Source organism: Centrocercus urophasianus, unplaced genomic scaffold, assembly GCF_019232065.1.
Source record: "Centrocercus urophasianus isolate 14NV4802_14NV808 unplaced genomic scaffold, USGS_Curo_1.0 seq_36, whole genome shotgun sequence".
NCBI lineage: Eukaryota > Metazoa > Chordata > Aves > Galliformes > Phasianidae > Centrocercus > Centrocercus urophasianus.
In genome coordinates, this window is record NW_024884933.1 from 1,521,273 (window position 1) to 1,542,725 (window position 21,453).

The 21,453-nt window shown below is 43.6% G+C and overlaps 1 protein-coding gene across 3 annotated transcripts in view; it reads left to right on the plus strand.

The window, feature by feature from the left end:
• Positions 1-21,453, plus strand: part of VPS13D (vacuolar protein sorting 13 homolog D) — an 87,956-nt gene that overhangs the window by 54,368 nt on the left and 12,135 nt on the right. For all 3 annotated transcript variants that reach the window (XM_042831608.1, XM_042831609.1, XM_042831610.1), the window contains exons 65-66: positions 9,115-9,247; positions 10,617-10,812. In XM_042831608.1, coding sequence (XP_042687542.1) covers positions 9,115-9,247; positions 10,617-10,812 — 329 coding nt within the window. The remainder of the gene's footprint in view (positions 1-9,114; positions 9,248-10,616; positions 10,813-21,453) is intronic.

Here is a 21,453-nt window from a genome sequence, read left to right on the forward strand (position 1 = left end):
GAAAATAACTGCTCTGGTGCCTCAGAGAACACAGGAGCCAAAAATAGGAAATTATTTTGGTCCTGGTCTGTATGGTGCTTGATACTGAGCAAACAAACATATGTTGGTGGGTAGCACTGGAATAATGTCTTCTTGACTTGAGGGCTTATTATTAAATGTCATTTCCATAGTATTGTAGTTCCTGAACGTGGGAAGTCTGTGTGTAAGGAGAAGGACGGTGTCGTGAGGGAGATGTGGCAAAGAGACCTAAATCAGATTTGGTCAGAAGGGATCAAAAGTGCTTTCTGTGATAGTGAGTTGTAACAGCTGGTTAGTGGTACTTTGGTGTATTTGCAGGTAGGTGGCATTAAAGCATGCAGCGGTTGAAACAGCCAGATGAAACTGGCACTCAAAATCTGCCTTTTCCAGCAATGTGTACCATACAGTACACAACAGTAACAGAAAACCTTGTGTTTTCCAGAGGTTTTTTGTGGACGTAATAATGGAGAAGAGAGAGATTTTGGGAGTTGGGGTTGGGAGAATGGTTTGGTAACAGCTGAAACGGAAGGAAACCTCTCGGTGTTGCCCTGGCACACTGGAAGGTGTGCATGTGTGCCTCTTTGCTTGTTCAGTCCAGCTTTCCTGATATTGCTGTAATTTCTGAAGGTGTTTTAATGAAAATTATATTCAGGGAAACTGGGAGATAAAGTAAAATGTCCTTCCAGAATTCCCAAATGGGGGTAATTGATGATAAGAGTCTCTCTTTTTTTTCCTCCCTTCTGTTAAATAAGGATAAGAGCGGTTGTCCTTTCACAGCCTACTGAGCTTACTTGTGAATCTTACTTGTACTTCTTTTTCCTGCATTGGTGGGAAAAGGTAATTCAGAAGATTAGAAAGGCAAGAGGTAGTATATCCATAATCACACACAACTCCAGAGGGATATTTTCAGACCTGGCTGAACTGCCATAGAGATCCCCCATCCATCACCAGGTGCGTGGCTGTGGGCACAGACAGCTGAACTGCGAGGAAGGTGATAGAAACGCTATCTAGAACAGTTGCTTCGTTCCCTGCATTGCCCTGTTAGACCCTTTACAGTGACTTAAAGTACTGCTGCCAACACTCCTATCTTAATCCCATTCCCATCTCTTTTGAGATTCACTGCAGAGCACTTTAAGCATGTGGTTCAGATGTCTTGAAGTGCACGTGTTGTTAGTGTCAGCACGACAGATACAGCTTATCCACGCCGTTGGGAAGGATCCTCACTGAGCTTCTGTAAGGCAGCATCCATCTGCGCCAGTGCTCGTGTCCGTGCTTCCTCCTCACAGCTCTCATCTCTTGTGACCCATCCACTCCACCCAATAGAGAATGTTTCTTTAGAGTTTCCTTTCTATAAAGGGTTGTTTCCTCACTGCAATCACATCTGCAGCAACGGACTCATAAATCTTATTTTAAAAGGCACGAGCCTTCCTACGTTTCCCACAAGGGCAAGGTCACTCTTTGAACTTTGCAGTCATTTGTAACCGAGGGGTTTCTGAAAGAACGTTTTCAAAGGCAGGGGGTGGTTGGATGCTGAACTCCTCTCGAAATTCACCAGAACCTGAATGCTCACTTCCCATTTACACCTTTGAAAATCAGCCCGTGGGCAGTTTGTCTTGCCAGGTATTTTTTTTCTCTTTCCTTCATACTTCCAAAGTGTGTGAGGTACAAGGCTCATGCTCTTGCTTTCTAAAAATCTTTCTATAGCGATTATATATTTGTTCTTTCCTCAATTAGTCCTCCTTCCAGTGTTACCTTTGCTGCATGGAAGATGGTCATAAAGAAGGCTCAAATAATCGGGATGATTTCTTCTGTGTGTCTTCTGCTGCTCGTAGGCATTAAATCTGCCTAAGGTTTCACAGTCGTCTCCATGCAATGCAGATGCACCTTATGGCACCATATATGTGTGTGGCACAAAGTAGAGCATTGCTTCCTGCTCTACCATTAGCATGCCTTGTGATCATGTTCTGTCACGTTATGTTCTGATCTTGTTATGAACAAGATAGAGGGGAAAACAATTCCTATTACTGAAGAAAAACACCACTGAAACAATAGATCCATTTCACCTTGCTCTCTTGGTGCTGTCTATAGGGAAATGGTCATTAAAATGCTCTTTCCCCACACGCGTTTCCACCTGGTTCAGCTGTGCCATAGAGGTCCTCATCTTCTACAGCTCGTGCAGTGCGGCTGGTGACTGATGTAGGCAGATAGCCCAGCCTCTCCCCTGCTTGTGAGAGAGATCTCCGTGCTGGTGGTTCTTCTGGGTACCTGACTTCAAAGTGTCTTCAGTAAAACTCTATACTGGATTTTAAGATGTGAATGGAAACTAAACCTAAATACTGTAGTCATCGCTTTAAACCTAACACTGCTTGACTGAATTGAAAAGGAAGCTATTTGGGCTGTATCTGGTTTTGTCATTTTATTGCTTTTGTATTTTATAGTTCTGTTGCTTACCCCTGTAATGGCTTTTCCATGCATTTCAGAGCACACAGTGGGTAATGCCTTCTTTCAAGTGAAGAGCTGCAGTGTATTTAAGTTGGCACAAAACCGTAGGTTAAGTAAAGTTCACTACAGAGAGTTCTGTAGATTTTATCCCTTGGAGACTCTGAGTTCTGTATTTTAAAAAGTTCTTTGATCCTAAATATAGACACCTGAGGGAATTTCATTCCCTCTGAATGAAGCCTTCTATAGTTGCCATATGCGTAGAAATGTCCTGAATTCTTGGCATTCACACTTCATTTCCCCTTCAGGCATGATGGTTCTAAATCCTAAGCTGTTCCTGTTTCTGAGGTGTTTCAGTTAGAATGGAATACTGAACACAGAGTTACTGTCTGAACTGGTGACCCCAGCAGTTCCAGGCCCCATCCAGCCCAGCTGTGGTCACTTCCAACCTTGGGCACCTCGCTGGGCAACCTGTTCTACCTCTGGATCCACTCAAGCAGGTGTATGGCTCTCCTGTGAAGTGTTTGTTGTCTTTTTGGTTACCTTTATGGATTTTGAGTTTTACTCTGTGAAAGCTGATGGTTGTCCTTTACAGAGTGGTCTGGATATTGAAATGGTGGGAATTAGTAGCCACGGCTGTAGGTGGTTCAGCCGAAAGGTAACACTGGGTGGGTTTTCTTGTTTGATTGGTTTTAGTGCCCTCTTTTTGTTCTGATTCATTTCAGATGAAGGTTGTTCTCCTCCCATCTGCCCCAGTATTGCCCAGGTAACACATCCAGGTGGCACTGCAGCTCAGCTTCAGTTCAGCCTGTGTTTCGGTCTCAGGCTGTAGCAGAGATTCAAGTGCTAAGCAGTGGGAATCTGAATGAGGATGTGTGAATTGTGAGAATCTGTGATGGAAAGTAAATGTAATTCCCAGGCAGAAACTTTCAGTTCTGGGGCTGTTTTATGGATGAGGCCTTTTACCCATTTCCCAACTGTTCCAAAAGACAGCAGGATTTATGGCCGAATCACAACAATCAGAAGCCATGGGAAGTGCCACCTCTTACGTGCAGAACATCTGGTATCAGTATCTTCTGAAAGAGATTTGGGGAGAATTGAAAGGCAAAGGATCAGAAATGAGAATTTGGAAGTCATGTTCCATGGGAAGGGCTCTTCATCATTCAGGCCAAATTCAGCATTTCTTGTACACAGCAGCTTGGGCAAAGTGTGGGTGAGCCTGCTCAGGCTGCCATGTGTTGCTGACCAGAGCTTTGCTCCCAAGAATGTTCTCAAAAAGTGAAATACAGTTTTGAAGTGAACAAAGGAGAGTTCAAACTGTGATACGTGAAATGTTGCTGGAGGTGCAAACTGTGAAATTAGAAATGAATGTGTTTATCATATAGACAGAAGGCACTGTGGTCTGAGCCTACAGGTGTTAAATAGCCAGTGTGTTGTGTCGAATGGCACAGTTAGAATCTGAAGGAAAAAAATGGGGTGTGGGTTTGAAGCTCACACTTCAGTCCTGACACGAGGCAGGCTACACCTCCTGCTGTGTGTTTGAATGGGGAGCAGCACACAGGAGGTTTTGTGTACGATATGTTAAATAGAGATTTAGACTTGAAATTCCCTGGGCGTGCATCCCTGAGGAGGGAAGACAACACTTGTGTGTCCTGAGCAGATCCTCAGGTCTGTGTGCTGTAATACAGGTGGTTGCTATCAGTGTTACCAATCCGGGTGTGCAGAAGGGGTGGCGGGCTGAGGGGAATGGCCTTACATGAGGTTTCCTCTGGAGCAGGTAGTACATAAAACCAAACAGTAAAACAAACAATACAGCATAGCCCTGTATGCAGGCAGCAGCAGGGCTGGTCAAGATGGTGATTAAAAACAATCTGCCACAGTGCCAGTGCCTTGTGCTGCGTCAGCTCCACCAACCGGACTCAGGTTTTTGCCTCAGGTTCTCAGAATCCGGAGGGTTTGGGGTTTTTTTTTTAAGGAGGAGGCGATGGCAAAATAATTCCGTTCCCAAAACACAAACAAACAGGAAGACCTTAAAGCTTGGCAAGAGTTAAAGCGGAGGGGGGTGGGGGGGGGATTATCTGTTAAGAGTATTAGTTGTTTAATAAAGCGCCGTTGTCCTCCAGATGAACCCGCCAGTGACTCTGCAATTGGGGTCATTCCAAGTTCATGCTGTGGACTTTTGACTGCCTTCTGTGGATGTGAAAACAGCCGGCAGTCCCGCAGGGATCACTCGCCAGCCCGTAACACAAAACTGTCCCAGCAGGCACCTGCCGGCCGGCCATCGGGCCCTGAGGAGCCAGGCTGGGGACGCCCGGCTGTGGGCGGCCGCGGGTTGCCGGCCATCAGGCCCTGTCAGGAGGCATTAGGAGCTTAGTTAACGAGGGATGTGAGCTAATTAAAGCGCCTTGCCTTTGGTTGTATGACAGGGAATCTCAAGAAACGTATGTTTGTGCAGTGGGAAAAGGTGTTGTCTCGCTGTCAGTCACTGAGGGAGGGCCAGAGTTGATGCATCTCTTACAATGAGAGGCTGGTGGTAGCGTTGTGCTGGTTCAGTATTTTCGGAATTAAGGCTGTGTCAGATCAGTTCCGTTAACACTGCTGACCCGGTTATGAGCGTGCCCTGGGCTTGGCCTAACCCGTCCTCTGCAGGGGGTGTTCTATCTAACCTGTGAATGAAAGCAGAAAAAGTGCCTCAAGCCCAGTGTGGCTGAATCCACAAACCTTTCAGTCTCAGCACCTGAGCACTTATCTTCCTGGGAGGAGGACAGAAGCCATGGCAAGCATATTTTGTGGAGCAGCTTCAGATAGGCGGGAATTTTAAATCTGAGGAGAAAAAACCCTCTATTCTTTCAAAAATATTTAAAGTCCTTTGTTAGTGCCGTTGCAATGCATGGCTGACCGAAGTGGAAGATGGGGGGAATCATCATAGAGTGGTTTGGGTTGGAAGGGACCTTTAAAACCATCCATTTCAACCCCCTGCTGTAGGCAGGAACACCTCCCACCAGCCCAGGTTGCTCAGAGTCCACGCAGCCTGGCCTCGAGCACCTCCAGGTTGGGGCATCCACAGCCTCACTGGGCAGCCTGTTCCTGTGTCTCACTATCCTCACAGTAAAGAATTTCTTCCTAATATCCAGTCTAAACCTACCCTCTTCTAGTTTACAGCCCTCATCCTGTTGCTACATGCCCTCATAAAAAGCCCCTCCCCAGCTTTCCTGCAGGCTGCCCTCAGGTACTGGAAGGCCACTAAGCAAGGAGGAAAGCTGTGTTGTCTTCTGACTTACTGACATCCAGTTTGTAAAGTTCTTAACAACGCACTGAAAAAGAAAATAAAATTTTAAAAAGCACGTTCTTATCAGGGAGTAAAGAACTGCTCTAAAAGTAATTTCCACTGTAAGTCACAGAAATGTGTTAAATACATTAAATATCAGTCTTGAGGTATCATGATAAAAGTACGGGAACTTGGGCTGGAGAACTTACAAGATGAGTCTATCTGCCCTGCTGTGCCCAGTCCCTGTTTATGCACTATTATTATTTTTACACTTCATCTCAAGTGTAACACCAAGCTTTGAGAAGGGCTGCTGGCTTGGAACCTGGCTTCCTTTGCCATAGCAGTCCCTGGCAGCATGGATGTGGGCCTGCTTTGCTTCTAATGCAGATGCTGTGAACATTTTGGGTCCATGCATTGAGGGAAGGGGCTTCATTTGAGACCGTTGTATTTCACTGCCAAAAGTCAGTGCAGGATCTCCTCTAAAATACACCTTACCGGTTTGAGAGACGTAGAAAATAATTTTAATGGTGCTGCTTGAAGGCAAATAACCAGAAAGGGATGAAACTTACAGATAGGCATTAAGTGCTTAGATGTAGTGCATTGTATTGTATCACTGGGTTGAACAGCAATACCAAAGCTTCCACACCTTCCTTGTTGAATAGTTGTTAGTTTTCAAAAATAAAAGTGAAACTCCAGTGGAAGGAACCTCTCATTTCTAATGCTGTCAATTGCCTTGAGTTTATGGTATCATCTGTAGTTACATGTTACACAAGAGAAATGTTAAATGTACAGAATGTGTTGACATTCATAGTAAAATGTGTTAGATATTATCTAAAGAAAAGTGATGATAAGCTAAGAAGACAGCTTAAACAAAGGTAAAAATGTGTGTAAGTAAAACATTCAGTACTAGGAAAGGTGAACAAAATACACTTTGGAGAGAGGGGTGTTCAGTATTCCCCAGTTCATACACTGATTCCATGCAGGAGGGTTTTTTTTTCCCAGGATGAGAATGGCCATTGCCTGCACGGGGTGTTCAGTTCAAGAGCAGAGTGAGGGGCAGCAAAGAATGTTTTTAAAAGGCTGAAAGCTGAGCAAACCCTGTGATTTCTAATTGCAGTGCAGTTGGTTATGAGGTCTGCACTGAAATTCAGACTGACCTATATTTAATTCAATTTAATCACTTTCTTCCTTAACATTCCATGCGATGTTCTGCTTTGCTCAGTCAATAATATTTGTAAAAGTACAATTCTCTGATGCTAGAATTACAATGGAATGTTTGGACTTAAGTCATAATTGTGTATTTATCCTTTTGGGATGTCCTTCGAGAACAAAGCAGTGCCAAGAGCTTAAAAAGACTTTAAGAGATTACTTAAAACTGATTTCCATGCTGTGTGCCTCATGCATCTGGCTTAGAGGGAACATGCAGTACAAAGACTAGAATTAACTCTGTTTTTGTTTGCTCTGAATTCTTCCTGTGCCCCGTAAGCCTCATTATTTGGCATCAGGTTGTGTTCACAAATGTTGTATATGCTTTTATTTTATTGGTGGTGTTTTGTTGATTGAAACAGCGAAGGGATTGGGGTTGGACTAGATGAAATTTGAGGTCCCTTCTCTTGTCACTTTTGTTTAGGGTAGTATGGTTAGGTTGTGGTTGGACTTGATGATCTTTAAGGTCATTTCCAACCTGAGCAATTGTACGGAAACCATTTTCCAGGTGATGGGTTCACAGCTCCATCACTGCTCTCCGGATGTAGAACCACGATGAGGCCAACGCCGCAGCACAGGTTGCTCACCCGCTCAGCTGTGGCTGCCCAGTGCCTGTGAGATGCCTGGTTGTTGGCTCTGCTGTCCTGGTTTGTGGTCTCGGTGGTTTGTTGTTGTTCTTTACACATAGCAAAGACTGTGACTTCTAACCTGTGTGCTTGTGGTATTTTTCCCCTTTTCCTCCTTGCCAAGGGAATGAGTCATGATTATGTTAACATTCTGTGTCTGAAAACAGCATTATTGCTGTTAGATGTCAGATTCTGGTTCGCTGAGGAGTGAGAAATAAGGCAAAAGGACAGATGCACTTCACCTGGAAAGCTGGAATAGTGGAGCCAGTCCTGACAGGGCAAAATGGACCAACAAGTGTAAGGAATGCTGACCAGTTCTGGTCAGTACTGAGATGTTGGGCTATTTCTGCTGCCTGGTCGTCTGAGTATGCATTAATGTAGCTTTCAAAATATATCCATAAAATACTATTTTCAGGACAGGACAGATTTGTTAATGAGATTTGAATTCTGAAGGCCTGTGGAGCTCTTTAGTTTTCATAGCAGCTCCTCTAATCCTCTTAAAGGAAACTATTTGCGCACACGCACACAAAATCCAACCCTAAATACAGCTAATAGATAACATCAGGTTGGTTTGTATTTCTAGGCTAATTAAAAGAAATAACATCTAATTTAAGTTCACAAAGAGGTCAGAAGTACTGCTGCCAGTGATTGCTATGCTCTGCTTAGTGTCCGTACTGTCAAGTCATAAGAAGGGTCGTGGGATGTGATTTTCATTCATGTTGCCAAAGTAAAGCCCTCTTGTTTAGTGAATTGTAGCTGCTGGGCTGGTTTGGTTTTGTGCTGGAAAGAAATACCTGAAACAAGGAAATGGTGTCACTGGTGGAAAAGGAAGCTGGCCTGGAAAAAACTGGCAGAAGCAGGAAGGTCCTGGGCATGGCATTGGGCACACTGTCTGTTTCCTTTGTAATTCCCAGCGTATCAGAATTTCACACCAGGTTTAGTTACATTCAGGTTCATACCTTAATGGTGTGGTTTGTTCAAATGGATGCAAAGGAGACAGTATGTGCAAGACAGCAAAGCTAAGCTGGCGGGGCAAACAGCACCACTACACAGTTCTGAATGGTGAGCTGCATCAGTGCAGGACAGATGGGCTCTACCACCACTGCAGGCACTGCTGTTCTCCAGTCCAACACAAGTTTGTTCATTTATTAAGGGCATAAGAATGCTGACGTTAGCTGAAGGAGGTACAGAACAACTAACACCACGTAACCCAAAGGCTTCTTCGGAGGTTACGGTAGGAAAATGCCTCTGGGAATCTCTTTCCATAATAACATCCTGATTATGAAAGTTTTGGAGTTTGTTGGGTTTTGTTTTGTGTTCCTTTCTTTGGAGCCTTGCTCTCCCCCTCTTGGTTTGAGTAGCACGAATGGGAGGCACAGGTTGATGTCCTTCTTCAGAGCTCTTCATGACAAGAAAACCTGGAGTAAGTGCACAGGTATAAAAAGAGAACTGCATCAGTCTGTGTTTAACAACTAAAATGTAGGGATTTCTTCAGTAAACCTACATAAGAGAAGCAGCTTTCTTCTTTTAATAACAGAAATGGTTCTTCTTTGCCAGTTTGCTGGGACCTTGTCAGATGGCTTGGGAAAAACAATGGACAACAGACATCAAACCGAGCGCGAATACATCCGCTATCACGCTGCAACGAGCGGAGAGCACCTTGTTGCAGGCATCCATGGCCTTGCACATGGTAAGCTTAGCTTACTTCACTCTTATAGCAATGAGCAGATTGAAAGAATGGTTCTCTACAGTTTGCTTTACTCTTGGGCAGTGAGTTGTGGCCTCAGGGGCTGAGCTGTTCTAGGCTTCACTTCTGAATGAGGTCTCTTCAGTTGTAATTGTAAATAAAAACTTCTTAAATTCAGTTTTGGAGAACGTTTCTCCAGAGCTTCAGTCTCTGTGTAGTCATAAAATACCCACACACAGAGCCTTCGTGGGAGCCAGACACAGAAATGCCCATGGCTGGATTTTAACCTTTCTGCTTTCAGCTCACAAAATTTGAGTTTCCTCAGAATCAGTGCATCAGTTTGAAGGAACGTTTCACCAGTTGGGTGATTTATTATTATTTGTTTTAACCTTCTTTTTAATTCTGATCCGAACGAGGGTAATTAATTTGTGTAAAACACAGCAGGTTAGCCATAATTTGGCCAGAATCTCACATCAATTTAGTTCATGATTTATCTGTTGAAGAAAGTTAAATCAATACAAGCCAAATTTAAAACAAATATTTATATTTTGCATCATCTTGACTCAGTTTGTTTGAATGTCATTCTTTGAGTGTGACTGTGGCAGGCTGCATCGTTTTGCTTTTCCTAAAACAGCAGCAATGTTCTGTGCTGAGCAGAAGTCTGTACCCAGTGTTCTGTCATTAAGAGACTGTGGATCATGAGAAGTCTCTCTCCTACTCATCTCACGTGTTGTAAAGTCTGCTATAACCAATATTAGTACAAAAGGATGAAAACCGAAATATTTCAGACGTTGCTGAGAAGTCAATTAAAATGAATTAATCAGTAATTAGTGGGACTGTGTTTTAGTTTCAGTTCTGTGGAATTTTTACATGCTTCCCAGCACTCCATTAAATCCTGTCTGATGAAATGCAGGAATTAACCATCATCTACAGTTATTCAAGAGGAGTGATTGAAATGCTTTGTGCTTTGTTCTCGAGTTTGCAAGTGAAGATGCTGTCTGGGCTGTACTTGAATTACAGATGTGAAGAGCACCTGATTGCTGCAAAGCTAGAGAGCCAGGAGGGGGGAAGCATTCCTATGGAGCTTAAGCAGTTCACCAATAACTGTGCAATATGACATCTGTACAGCACATCCTCAGATCATGTGAACTGTTCCAAGTCTTGAAGACTCAGCAGAATCTTGATTTCTTCTGAGCACTTTGTGATGGAAACATTTACAGCGATGTCAGTTGGCAGCATCAAAAAATCACTCATGCCAGTTTATTGGTGTTGACTTTTTCCAGTGGATGAGTGCAGCTTTCCATAGGGAAGCAGCGTGGGGGAACACAGCTGTGCAGTGCTTCTGGCCTACTCTGCTCTTTTTGTGTGCCAGGTATCATTGGAGGGCTGACAAGCGTCATCACTTCGACAGTAGAAGGTGTGAAGACTGAAGGAGGTGTCAGTGGATTCATATCGGGTCTTGGGAAGGGTCTGGTTGGCACAGTAACCAAACCTGTTGCTGGAGCTCTGGATTTTGCATCAGAAACTGCACAGGCTGTGAGGGACACGGCGACTCTGAGCGGCCCCAGGTCAGTAAGTGCTTTATGCTGCCAATCAGTTACAGTGCTAAATGTGTTTTATGAGACCTGCTGCAATTTCTAACCTGATCATTTTCCTTGCCCAAAGAAACTGTCAATCAGTCAAATACACTGTGTGATGTAGCCTACATTAATTAATTTATTTACTTTGGCAAGTTTTTTGCAGTGCTATCTGCTGGTATCTGCTGGTACTTTACTCTTAGTTAAAGTAGAAAAGCTGCGACAAAATAGGAGTCGGGTTAAAATCCTAATTTTCATTTCTATAATGGTTCTCGTTTAGCAAAAAAGTGGATGTGTGCCCTTCATTGCACACGCTTGTGTTAGGAGTCAGTCCATGTGGACGGCTCATCAACCTCCTCCTCCGTGCTCAGCATAACCTGGTCTGAACAAAACAGGGAGTATCTTTAAAAGAAATGAAGTATTTCACAGAATGAACCCAGGTGTGCTTTGCTGTGGAAGTGTCCACCTAGATGCCCCTGCTGTTCAGTACTTAGCTTGGTTTGTAAAACCAAGAGGTCAAGGTTGACTTTTGGGTAAGTAAATGTGCATGCATAGAGTTACATGAGAAGTGCAAGCAGACCCCTAAGAAAACACATCTACTGTTTTGTTGGCACATCTTCTGAAGTTGTGACTGCAGATTTATTTACCAAAAGGTGAGGAGAAGCACACCTGGCTGTCTCAGCAGCTGAGCTGTGTTGTTGCTACAGGATGTTTCAGGATGCGTGTTCAGGATTGTACTTGAAAGTCATCTTTTCAAACACTTCTGTGGGATCCCCGACTATAAGCAGTAGTGGTGATGCTGCCAACAGCTGATAAACCACCCAGCAACTGAGAGGGGACCCCCAGCCAGCCTTATCTCTAGCTTGTGTCTGCCTAGGTGACATATTTCCCTTTCACTTGTTAACTGTCAGTTACGAGATGAGGCCAGGTGAGCTGAATACAGAATTCTGGAATACTGTCATCGCAGACCAGCACTGGGACATGATTTTCTTGTTTCACTACACTGTGATAAACGTTTGACCCACCAACAATACAAGGAAAATCTCTGCCACTTACATAAGGAAGCAACCAGATTGTTTTTTTTTCAGGGGTATAAAAAAGAACAACAAAGGATTTGGATGTTTCTTGGACTGCTGTGTACCAATATCCCCCTGCTGCATTTGTTAACTGTTCAAATATGTGCAGTTTGGAATCAAAATAGAACAGCGTTCCAAACTCAGGATGCTGGCTCCTGTTGAATTCTCTGTTTTAAGTGTGTGCTGGGCCATGCAGACTCCTCCAAGCTAAGTGCACCAAACCATCTAACTGATGAAAATGAGTTTGTGGCAGTAACTGATCTCAAATGCAGTAGGAATGATAAACATTTTAGGAATTGTCCTGAACTTATCTTGAGGCTGGCAGCTAAGGTGCGAGTTGGAGGTATTGATGCAAAAAGTGTTAGCAGTTAATTACAGCTCTACTGAAATAGCGTGGGATGTAACTGTAAATTAAAGGCCCGTGCAGTTCTCTTTATCATATGGATTAATTTCTTCATTATTTCTTTATTTTAAAAAAAAAAGAGCCCTGAAATGATGCTGCTTGGCTTCAGATTTTACTGAATTTGAGTTGGAGAGCAATGGGGAAGACTCTGTGGCTTGTGTTACTCAGTGATTGTGCTCCTTGGACAGAAATCTCTGTTGGTTTCAGATGTATTGATTTGTACTGGGATTCATGCAGCTAGCAAAACCTCTGTGTTTGCAGTGTGGAGCCAAGCTGAGTCCTGCTGAGACACAGACGATGGCTTTATAGCTTACTGTGGTAGCTTAAACCATGATGTGTTTAAAGGGCAAGAAGATATTTTCAAGTCTAACTATTGGCTGGACTTTTTCAAGGCTAATCTTAAACGTTACTGTATTGTAATTTATGAATAAAACAGCATTAATATTTTTAAATGTTAATGCTGGGGATAAAAGAAAACAGTTGTTGGCAACGTCGCGTCCATCTAATTTATAAACAGTTAATGCTTGTGACTTTATACCTTTTTTGAGGGGGGTTTTATGTGTTCCAAGCACTGCAGTGTCACATACAAGAGTTCTGATTATTTCCATACTTGTCATACATTGCCAGAAGTCTTAAAGGCCGGCTCAGAACAGGAAAGCTGTTTTGTCTCTAGATGTGCTTGGAAGGCTCTCCTAGAGACTTGTGTTAACTCCTAGCACAGCCCAGGTTCCAGGGGTGTATTTAGATGTGTCCAATTGATGGGCAGCACACAGAACTGCTGCTGCAGTGCTCTCAGGCTTCTGCCAGGGCACATCTTGAACCTTGTCACTGCTGAGCTGCTGCTGGGAGGGCTCACATCCTTATCGGATTGGCAGAAGTAAAGGGACTGCTTCCTGGCCTACTCATTTCTCATCAGTGCTGTCAGTGAACCAATTGTATTAGTTAAAAATAGAGGCTGACATGCCATTAAGGGTCCTAGAAAATACTTCTGGAGGTAGTTGTTTCCTCTGATTATATCTGGAAGGAAGCATCCTGCACTGGTTTTAATTTGTTCACCACCTTTCATGTTATCGCTCAGAAATACATGATGAGCTTGCAAAGATTGAGGCAATGCCAGCCGCAGGTAATTTATTATTAATTGGTCAATATGTGTGTGTTCCCCTCTGTGCGTCCATCTCAGTGTCGGCTGCAACTCTCACTGTAAATCTGAAAGCATTAGACTCAGGGGCATGAGAATACCAGTAACCTTGAAAGGGGAAATAGAAAATGTGTAAACAGTTGTCTGGAAGGCCAGCCTGGGAACACGTTCTCAAGGTTGTGCTCGAATCACAACACCTCTGTGCGTGTCCCCACAGCCCTCCTTACCTTGTGCTCCACTGAGACCTGACTCAGAGTCTTCAGAGCACTGCCATGCGTGGGCCAGGGCTGTGGTGCAGTTGGCACTGCTGTCCTACTGGGAACCCTTCACAAGGTGTCCATGCGCAGCCGAGGTTTCGTGTGCAGCCAGCAGTCATTGTGTTGGGTAAATCTGGGAATGGTTCATGCGTTCCGCTTGAGCTGATTTATCAGTCAGATCTGTAAATAATTTCAGCACTGTGATTTCCTTCATATCCTCTTTCCTCTCTTTTTCTCATAGGTACAGAATAGCCCTTTATTATGAACTGTACTCTGAAATGAATTGCTTTGTTGAGTTATTTCTTCTTTTCTCAGCAAGTTTGTCCCTTCTTCTCCCATGGCACCATGTTAAATCCCTGTAGCCAATTGCTCTTCTGCCATGTTAGCTCTGCCCTCTTCCATCGTTAGTCACTGTGGTACTTCTTTTAATAGCTTCAAGCTTTTATCCTCTGCCTGTCCAGGTTCTTCCATTGCTGTTGTTGAGCTACTTTGTAATCCCACGGTCTGTACGTTCCCACCCACGCTGCGTGCAGAGGGACGGCCGTGTCCCTGTTCTGCGATGAGCTGTGCTCTGCAAGTCATCCAAAACCATGTTGGCTGCTTGGGCTGCCATATCACATTGCAAATTGATGTCCAGTTTTCTGCGTGCTGTTTTCCCCCAAGAGTTTTTTTTTGTTTTGTTTCACTGCATTGCAAGTATCTCCTTGTCATTTAATATTTGTGTTCTGGGTTATTTTTCCCTAGATGAACCGGGCTGCAGTTTTGTAGGTCGAGTCCCATTTCATTTCCTGCCATATTTCTGACCTCTTTGGGTTCTTCAGTGTTTCACTGTCCTCACTGGAGTTTTAAACATCTTGTAGCTTGTTCTCTGTAAATAGAATTTTATGGGCTGCTTTTACTGAATCCCTGACGTTGAAGCTCTGCGTTGGTAGACGCTTGCTGTTTTAATCAACAGTTTTCTGTTACCAGTCTCACCTGCTCAGTATTCTTCTGTGAGGTTTTCAGTTATCATTGGTAATGTCCAGTAGCTCTGCAGGAGCTCCTCTTCAGTTCTTCAGATGTCTGCCTTTGTTTGTTGTATGTGAATGTAGATTTTCTGGTGGTGTAAAATGGTTCCTCAGAGCGCAGCCTTTGTGCCTCTTCGGTATGGAGACTTATTTCCAAACTTCATTTTTTTCTAAAAATGCACTTCTCAAACATTTTTTTTTCTTTAATAGAGTCTAATCGCTTAAAATAATTTCATCTTCAAATTAGGCTACCCTTAAGGATGAGCACCAAACCACCCTCCATTCCTTTTGCCTATTCCAAGACCTTGCAGGACCCTTCTGGCCAGTGGTTATGACATGGTTTTCTCTTCTGCATCTTTCTGAAGAATTACTTTTTTCTTGCCTTTACTTGGAACTGCTTTCCAAATGAATGACTTGGATTAGGAAGAATTGTATTTGCCTGAAGGTGAATCCTACAGGCTTGAGAGTATGTTCATCTGTCTGGTTCCTCTTAAAGCTCTAAGGAACAAAGGTGTGTTCGGGGCACACAGGAGATGACTCTTGTTTCTGGGGTACCTCCAGCCATGAGCAATGGGGATGGTATTGCACTGCTGTCCCATATTTCACCACCCTCTTGAATCCACATGCTAATTCTTAGGAAGTCAGCGTTTAGGGAATAAAGCTTACTTGTTGAGTATTAAAATGGTGTAATTTACAGAGAGAGAAATCATTTTTTGGTCAGATTCCAGAAAGGACAGTAGAGAGAGACCCAGGAATTTTTGTATGCGTGAGAAACACATTGGTGTCACTGCTCTGAAAAGCAATTACTTGGGAGCACAGCCTCTGTTTTTCACAGGAGAGCAGAATTTGCTATGAAGGTCAAAGAAAATAGCTCTGATTCACACACGTGGTTTTTTTCCTGATGTTTTTTTATCCGCACTATTTAGTAAAAGGAGGGTGAACCTTTACAGCATTCAGGTTGCTTCATGTTACTTTGTTGTGGGGTCCGTAACTGTAGAGCTGTCTGTATAAAATGTCACTCGGCTTCCAGAACAACGCATGGTTGGGTTTTGGAAGGCACTCTTTGCTGTGTAGCACCCAGAAGAAGCTGAGATGATTCAGAGGATCCAAACTGTGCATCAACATATTTCTCTCGCTTTCATTTTCAGTGGGATGAATGGACATAAATTGGTACCAGCTGTCAAACCAAAGCAGAATGCCTCTATGCATTACTGCAAATGTCTCTATTGCTGAGTATTTCCATGAGGTTGCTGCGAGACGTTACTGGTCAGCGTGTGAAATGTATTTGGAATATTTCTGAAATCAGTTGTCTCACCAGCTGGCTGTCTCTGTCCCTTCTTGAACTTGACCCAATTTAACTATTCTGGAGGAGTGGGAGCATGAAACCAGAGTGTTTGGATGTACGGCTGCCACATAATGCTTTATTAGTATTGGACAGGTGTCCTTACTTTCACATCTGCTGCATATGAGTGTTTTTAAGAGGAAAAAGCTAAACAACCAATTACTGGCTTGCATTAGGTGTTGTTCCACTGCAGATCTGACGTTTTGCATATATTACACATGATGGAGCATGCAAGCTAGGCTTGGAACAGTAACTTGGTCTCAATTGAGGTCATTAAGCTTGAAAGCAAACATCTTACCTGTTTTTAAACGTGATTCTTCAAACCAGAGGATTGGAGTTGCTGAGGCTGTTCTTTAGAGCTCCCAGTTGCATTTCACTTCTGATTTTTGTGCAGTCTCCGTATTTGCAGAATTCTAGATGCTTTACATTCCAGCAGGGATCGCTAAGCTTTAATTAAGACTTGTGCAACTTTCTTCTGTTTAAAACCTTTTGCTCTGCCATGGCAGAGGGAGTCCCTGCTCTTGCAACTGATAGAAAGACTGCTTTCAAAAACGGAGTGGTCATTGGGTTCATTCCTATTCATGTTCTAAAAACAGTTGTCTTATTTTTTTACACAAATATTTTCCACAAAGCATCAATGTTCAGCTGGACGTCTTGAGGACAGAAAGGTGCCCCTGGCTGCCTGCAGGCTGTTGGGTAAGGGACAGAGGGGGCAAGGAGCACTGGAATGGAATGTTGTGAGGGGAGGGCAGATGAAGGAAAACAGAAAACATGGAAGTGAATGGTGCAGGGCAGTTAACAGAGCAGAACATGTGAGATTATGTTTTTCTTTAGATGTCTATTCGTTACTATCAACGAACAGCTTCAAAAAGTGAATACTGAGGTCTTATTGTGATGGTCTCCACAAAACCAAAGCTCTTGCTGGCACCTCGGTACGTTACATCTAGGGGCAGACGTGTTTCCACCACTGGAGTGAAACTCAGAGCTTCTGCATGCGACAAAAACCTGTTCCTGGAACCAGGATCGCAACAGGAACCAGATTTAGCTGAATTTCATTGAGTGCAATAACTGGTTTTTCATTGAAAAGGTAAAAGCTTGTGAGGAAGAAGCATTGTTGCATGAGAGCAGACTTGCTCACTTTCAGATGCAGCACTTCTGTGAAGACCTGGGGAAGCTGCTTCTCCTTAGACGAGCAGACAAAATAAATACAGCAGATAAATACACTCAGCAGGTGAGGTGACACCCCAGGTGCTGTTGTGGAGCTGGTGCAGCCCATCAGAAAGTCAAGCAATTTCACAGACCTTCTGGAAAGAGCTGAGAAATCCCTTGCTAGATTTAGCACAGATTTACTCCATGAATTACACTGCAAGTGGCAGTTAAGAGGGCTGGATTCACTTCACAAAATGAAATTCATATACCATGTGTGTACTTGACAGCGTTTAGCTGTTAATTTCATTTCCTTAGGATTTTTGACTAATTAGATACAAACTAATTTACTGAAAGGAACACATCTAGACAGGGAGAAAAAATGCTTTCTTTAGAAACCCTTGTATTTCTGCAGCCTGTGTGTTCTGCCAAATTATTTCAGCAGCTTTTGGAGACAAGAAGGAGAAAAGTAAATGGAGCACTGTATTGTTCTGTGTATTTCCTGTCTTGTGGCGTTTGCGTAGTTTATAGATCCTTCCTTATTCAGGAAGCCCTCTGCTAAGAGGAGCTGCTGTTACACTGGATTTCTGTAATAGTTCTTGGTTTAAAACAACTGCACAAAGCTTCACACTTCACTGGTGTGCAGAGATGCAAATTGTGTGCAAAAGAAAACCTCGAGTGGAATTGAGCAGGCTTTGAAAAAAACAAAACATCATATTAATATGTTATTATCAGCCAAATGAGGTAAAAAGTCTTCAAAGACCAGGCAAGAAAGGACTCAGAATTTTCACTCGCAGGTCTACTTACTTAGAATTAGGTGAGATGTTAAAAGCATATAAGAACCAGAAATGAACAAAAGCTTTATTCAAAACAGACGTGTCTGTTGGAATGCATCAGGCCAAATCACCAGACTGCATTCAACCAGTCGGACTCGATCCCCAGAACTGAAAACATTTAATGCACGTTCTGTGGGTTTTTATAATGTCTTTTGGCCATGTTACGAGTATTTTCAGTTCATAAAAATAGTAGAAAAGATGAAACTGGTGTTAATGCAATAGGAATACAGCGTTTGTTTATTTACTGGAGTACAAATGGCAAGAGCTGCTCGCCAGTGCGGTGGCTGTATGAGCTCATGTCCTGGAATACCTGCCTGTTGTGCCAGAGGGGCGAAGTCTGGTACAGCAGGGCTGGGGCAGCTGTCTGGGAATAGGTTTTACTGGCCTGGTACTGAGGAAGCAAAGCACAGATGTTTTCAGTACGTGTGCACCTTATCTTACCCATCATCAGTAGGAGTCCCTGTGGCTTCCCGTGGACGTTTTTGCTCCTGTTGCCTGTATTTGGAATGCCATCTTTCAAGTTCTTTCCATTCACTTTCACTCCTGAGTTTGCCTTGCTATCACTTCAGAGATTTCTTTATGTCCTTCTTCTTTTTGTCCTGTATCACAGAATCACAGAATCCTTAGAATTGAAGGACCTCTGAATGCCATCTAGTCCAGCTCCCCTGCAGTGAACAGGGACGAGTGTCCTTTAATTGCTGCAGTAATAAAGATTTGAGTAGAGAGCATGTGAGCACACCAAGGGGTCTGCTTCTGCTCTGAGACCAGGTATAGAGATGGAGGAAACGTCTGTAAGGCACAAAGGGGAAATCTTCTTTCCTTCTGTATTTCCAGTAGTTTGGTGTGTTAGAAGAGTCACTTCCTGCTAATTCCTCCCAGTACCACGGCATCATCTCTGAGGTGTCTCCATAAATATGACAGAGATGTGACAACCTGCTGATGGACCGGTGCTGTCTGCCTGACAAGCTTTGTTTCAAGCTAAAGCTGCAGCACTGCTGCAGAACTGTTTGCAAGCAGCACTTTGAGCCAGATTAGTTTGGGTTTGTAGTTACATAGTAATTACAGGCTTACCTGAAAGCAAACGACCTTGTGCCCAAGGTATGTGCTGACATGCTGTTAGCCTGTTTACCTGTTGCTAGACAGGCTTTTCTTTCCTTTGTCATTAATGGTGAGGTTTATGTTCAGTCCTAGTCCGGAGTCCATATATAGGGGCCCAGGGCCTGCTGGGATAGGGTTTTACACTTGTGCTGTCCTTTTGCCCTTCCACTGAACTCTTTTCATTTCAGTCATGAGCAAACAGTCAGTGCCTGAACTAACAACCCTGCAATCCTCCAAAGCACGCCTCGCTTACAGTACCAAACAAAGGGAGGCCTGCGTGGGCCGGCCCAAGCCAAGGAATGCAGCTTCGGGGTTCTGCTCCATAAATTTAACCAGCACGACAAAAAGGAGATAATATGAGCCTTCGTGATGATCTGAAAGGGGGAGGTTTGTGTCCCATTGATTGCGGTCTGGCCTATTGCCAGGCCCTGAGCCTGACCGACAGTTGAACCATATCGTTAAGGCGTGTAATACAGCTCAAGTCTTGTACAGCAGCCAATGAGTACATATCCAGAGGGCAAAAGTTTATAAAGAGTTGAGGCTGTCCTGTTTAACCCTCTCACACTGCATGTAATATATACTGCTGCCATTCAGAAATAGTCCCATTGCTATTAAAAATGTAAACCTTCAACTTTCTTTACTTGGAAGAAATACATGTGTGTCTGATTTCTAATGTGCAGCAGATTTATAAAGTGATCTGAGAAAAATATGTAAAACTGATCCTTCAGAAAAAACCAATCCAACCCCCCCTTTTTCTTTTTCCACTGCTTTATCCATAGTTGGTTACTTTTGTTGAGATGTCTTCTGGTTGCTAAACGGAATCTTTCATACAGATGGAGCTATTTATTGCCTTGATGTCACCTCATTTAGCATGTGGCTGGTATTTTTATAGATAATTTTTTCACCTAATGTTGCTGTTAACATGTGGAGCACTCTTTAGCAGTTCTGGAAGTGCAGCCAGTTGATTTAAATTGCTTTTGCAACTGTTGGTGCTAAAGAGCCAAACAGACGTCCCGAGGAGTTGTCATTCAGTGACTGTTGTGCTGGTGGGCTGCAAAGGGCACCACGTGGAGTGTGGAGAGAAGGTGCAGAGGGTGAGCACGGCCCATTTCACATAGTCCTTCATGCACAGCTGATAGTTAATGCTGGGCAGCAGGCAGCGGTTTGCATTTTGCACTCCAAGCGAAATGACCACTTCTGCAATTACTGTCAGTGGGCGTTGCTTGGCCAGCATGGATGGTTTGTGATGGCACCACTGTAAACATGGACGTAATGTCAGCAGACCAGGCTTAGAAGTTTCAAGACTTCGCGCTGAGTCGCAGGGCAGAGTGACAGTGTGGTCCTGAGCTCTTCAAGGCCAAATTCAGCTCTTCTTGTTCAGATGGATGCTGGAAAGAAAGCGCTGTGGAGAACCTTATCTCTTATGCATGGAATCAGAGGGTGAATGGGAGCAGTTTTCAACACGTCTGCGAGACAAGAAACTTCAAGGCCAGTAACATGACTCTGTGATCAGTGCAGCAAGAGCCTGGGATAAACTGGAAACTGAGAAGGCAGTGTTTATTTACATATTTTTTTTCATCTCTTAATCTTGATGATACCAGAGTGCTTGAAGAAGCTTGCTGCACTATTAGGTAAGGAAGTACCAAAGGCTGAACAGTGAATGATGTGCTGAGTACTGCAGTTTTTCAGTATATAAACACATGCAGCTCACAGACCTTGGATTTCTGATAGGGATGTCTTAAGGATGTGCTGTTTCATGAGTACATCTGCTGCTCTGCTGTTCACAAGGAAGTGATTCTTACGCTTTAACTTCTCGCTTCCTTTTGAAGTGGGAATCATTAGAGATTGTATACAATCATAACCCCAGTGAATAGTACTCAATTTTGGTTTGATCTTGTACACAAAGGAAAGGGGGAGGGGAGAAAACAGCTCCATCTCAAAGAGGCTGGCAGGAACCGCCTGCATGATAAGCAGTTCCTTCTTCAGCATGCTGTTCTGTCTGAGAGTATCCTGAGTCAGATAAAGGTCCTCTGTATCTGAGCTCGTAGATCCATCCAGAGAGCAGGGATTTGACTTTAAGTGGGAGGTTTTAACCCGAGGCACCGTTTATTTGTGTGTTTCTGCCTGAAACGAGCATTCTGGGAACACGTTTAACGAGTACAATATATTCCATGCATTTGCTGGAATAAACGGTGCATATAAGCTTCCTCAGATATGCAGTCAGCAGGGAGCTGTCTGGCTCAAGATTTTACACATTCTTGCATCTAACTGAGATACTCTAATGCCAAATCCAATATCCAGACTGCACTGTGTGCGCGTTTGTAACACA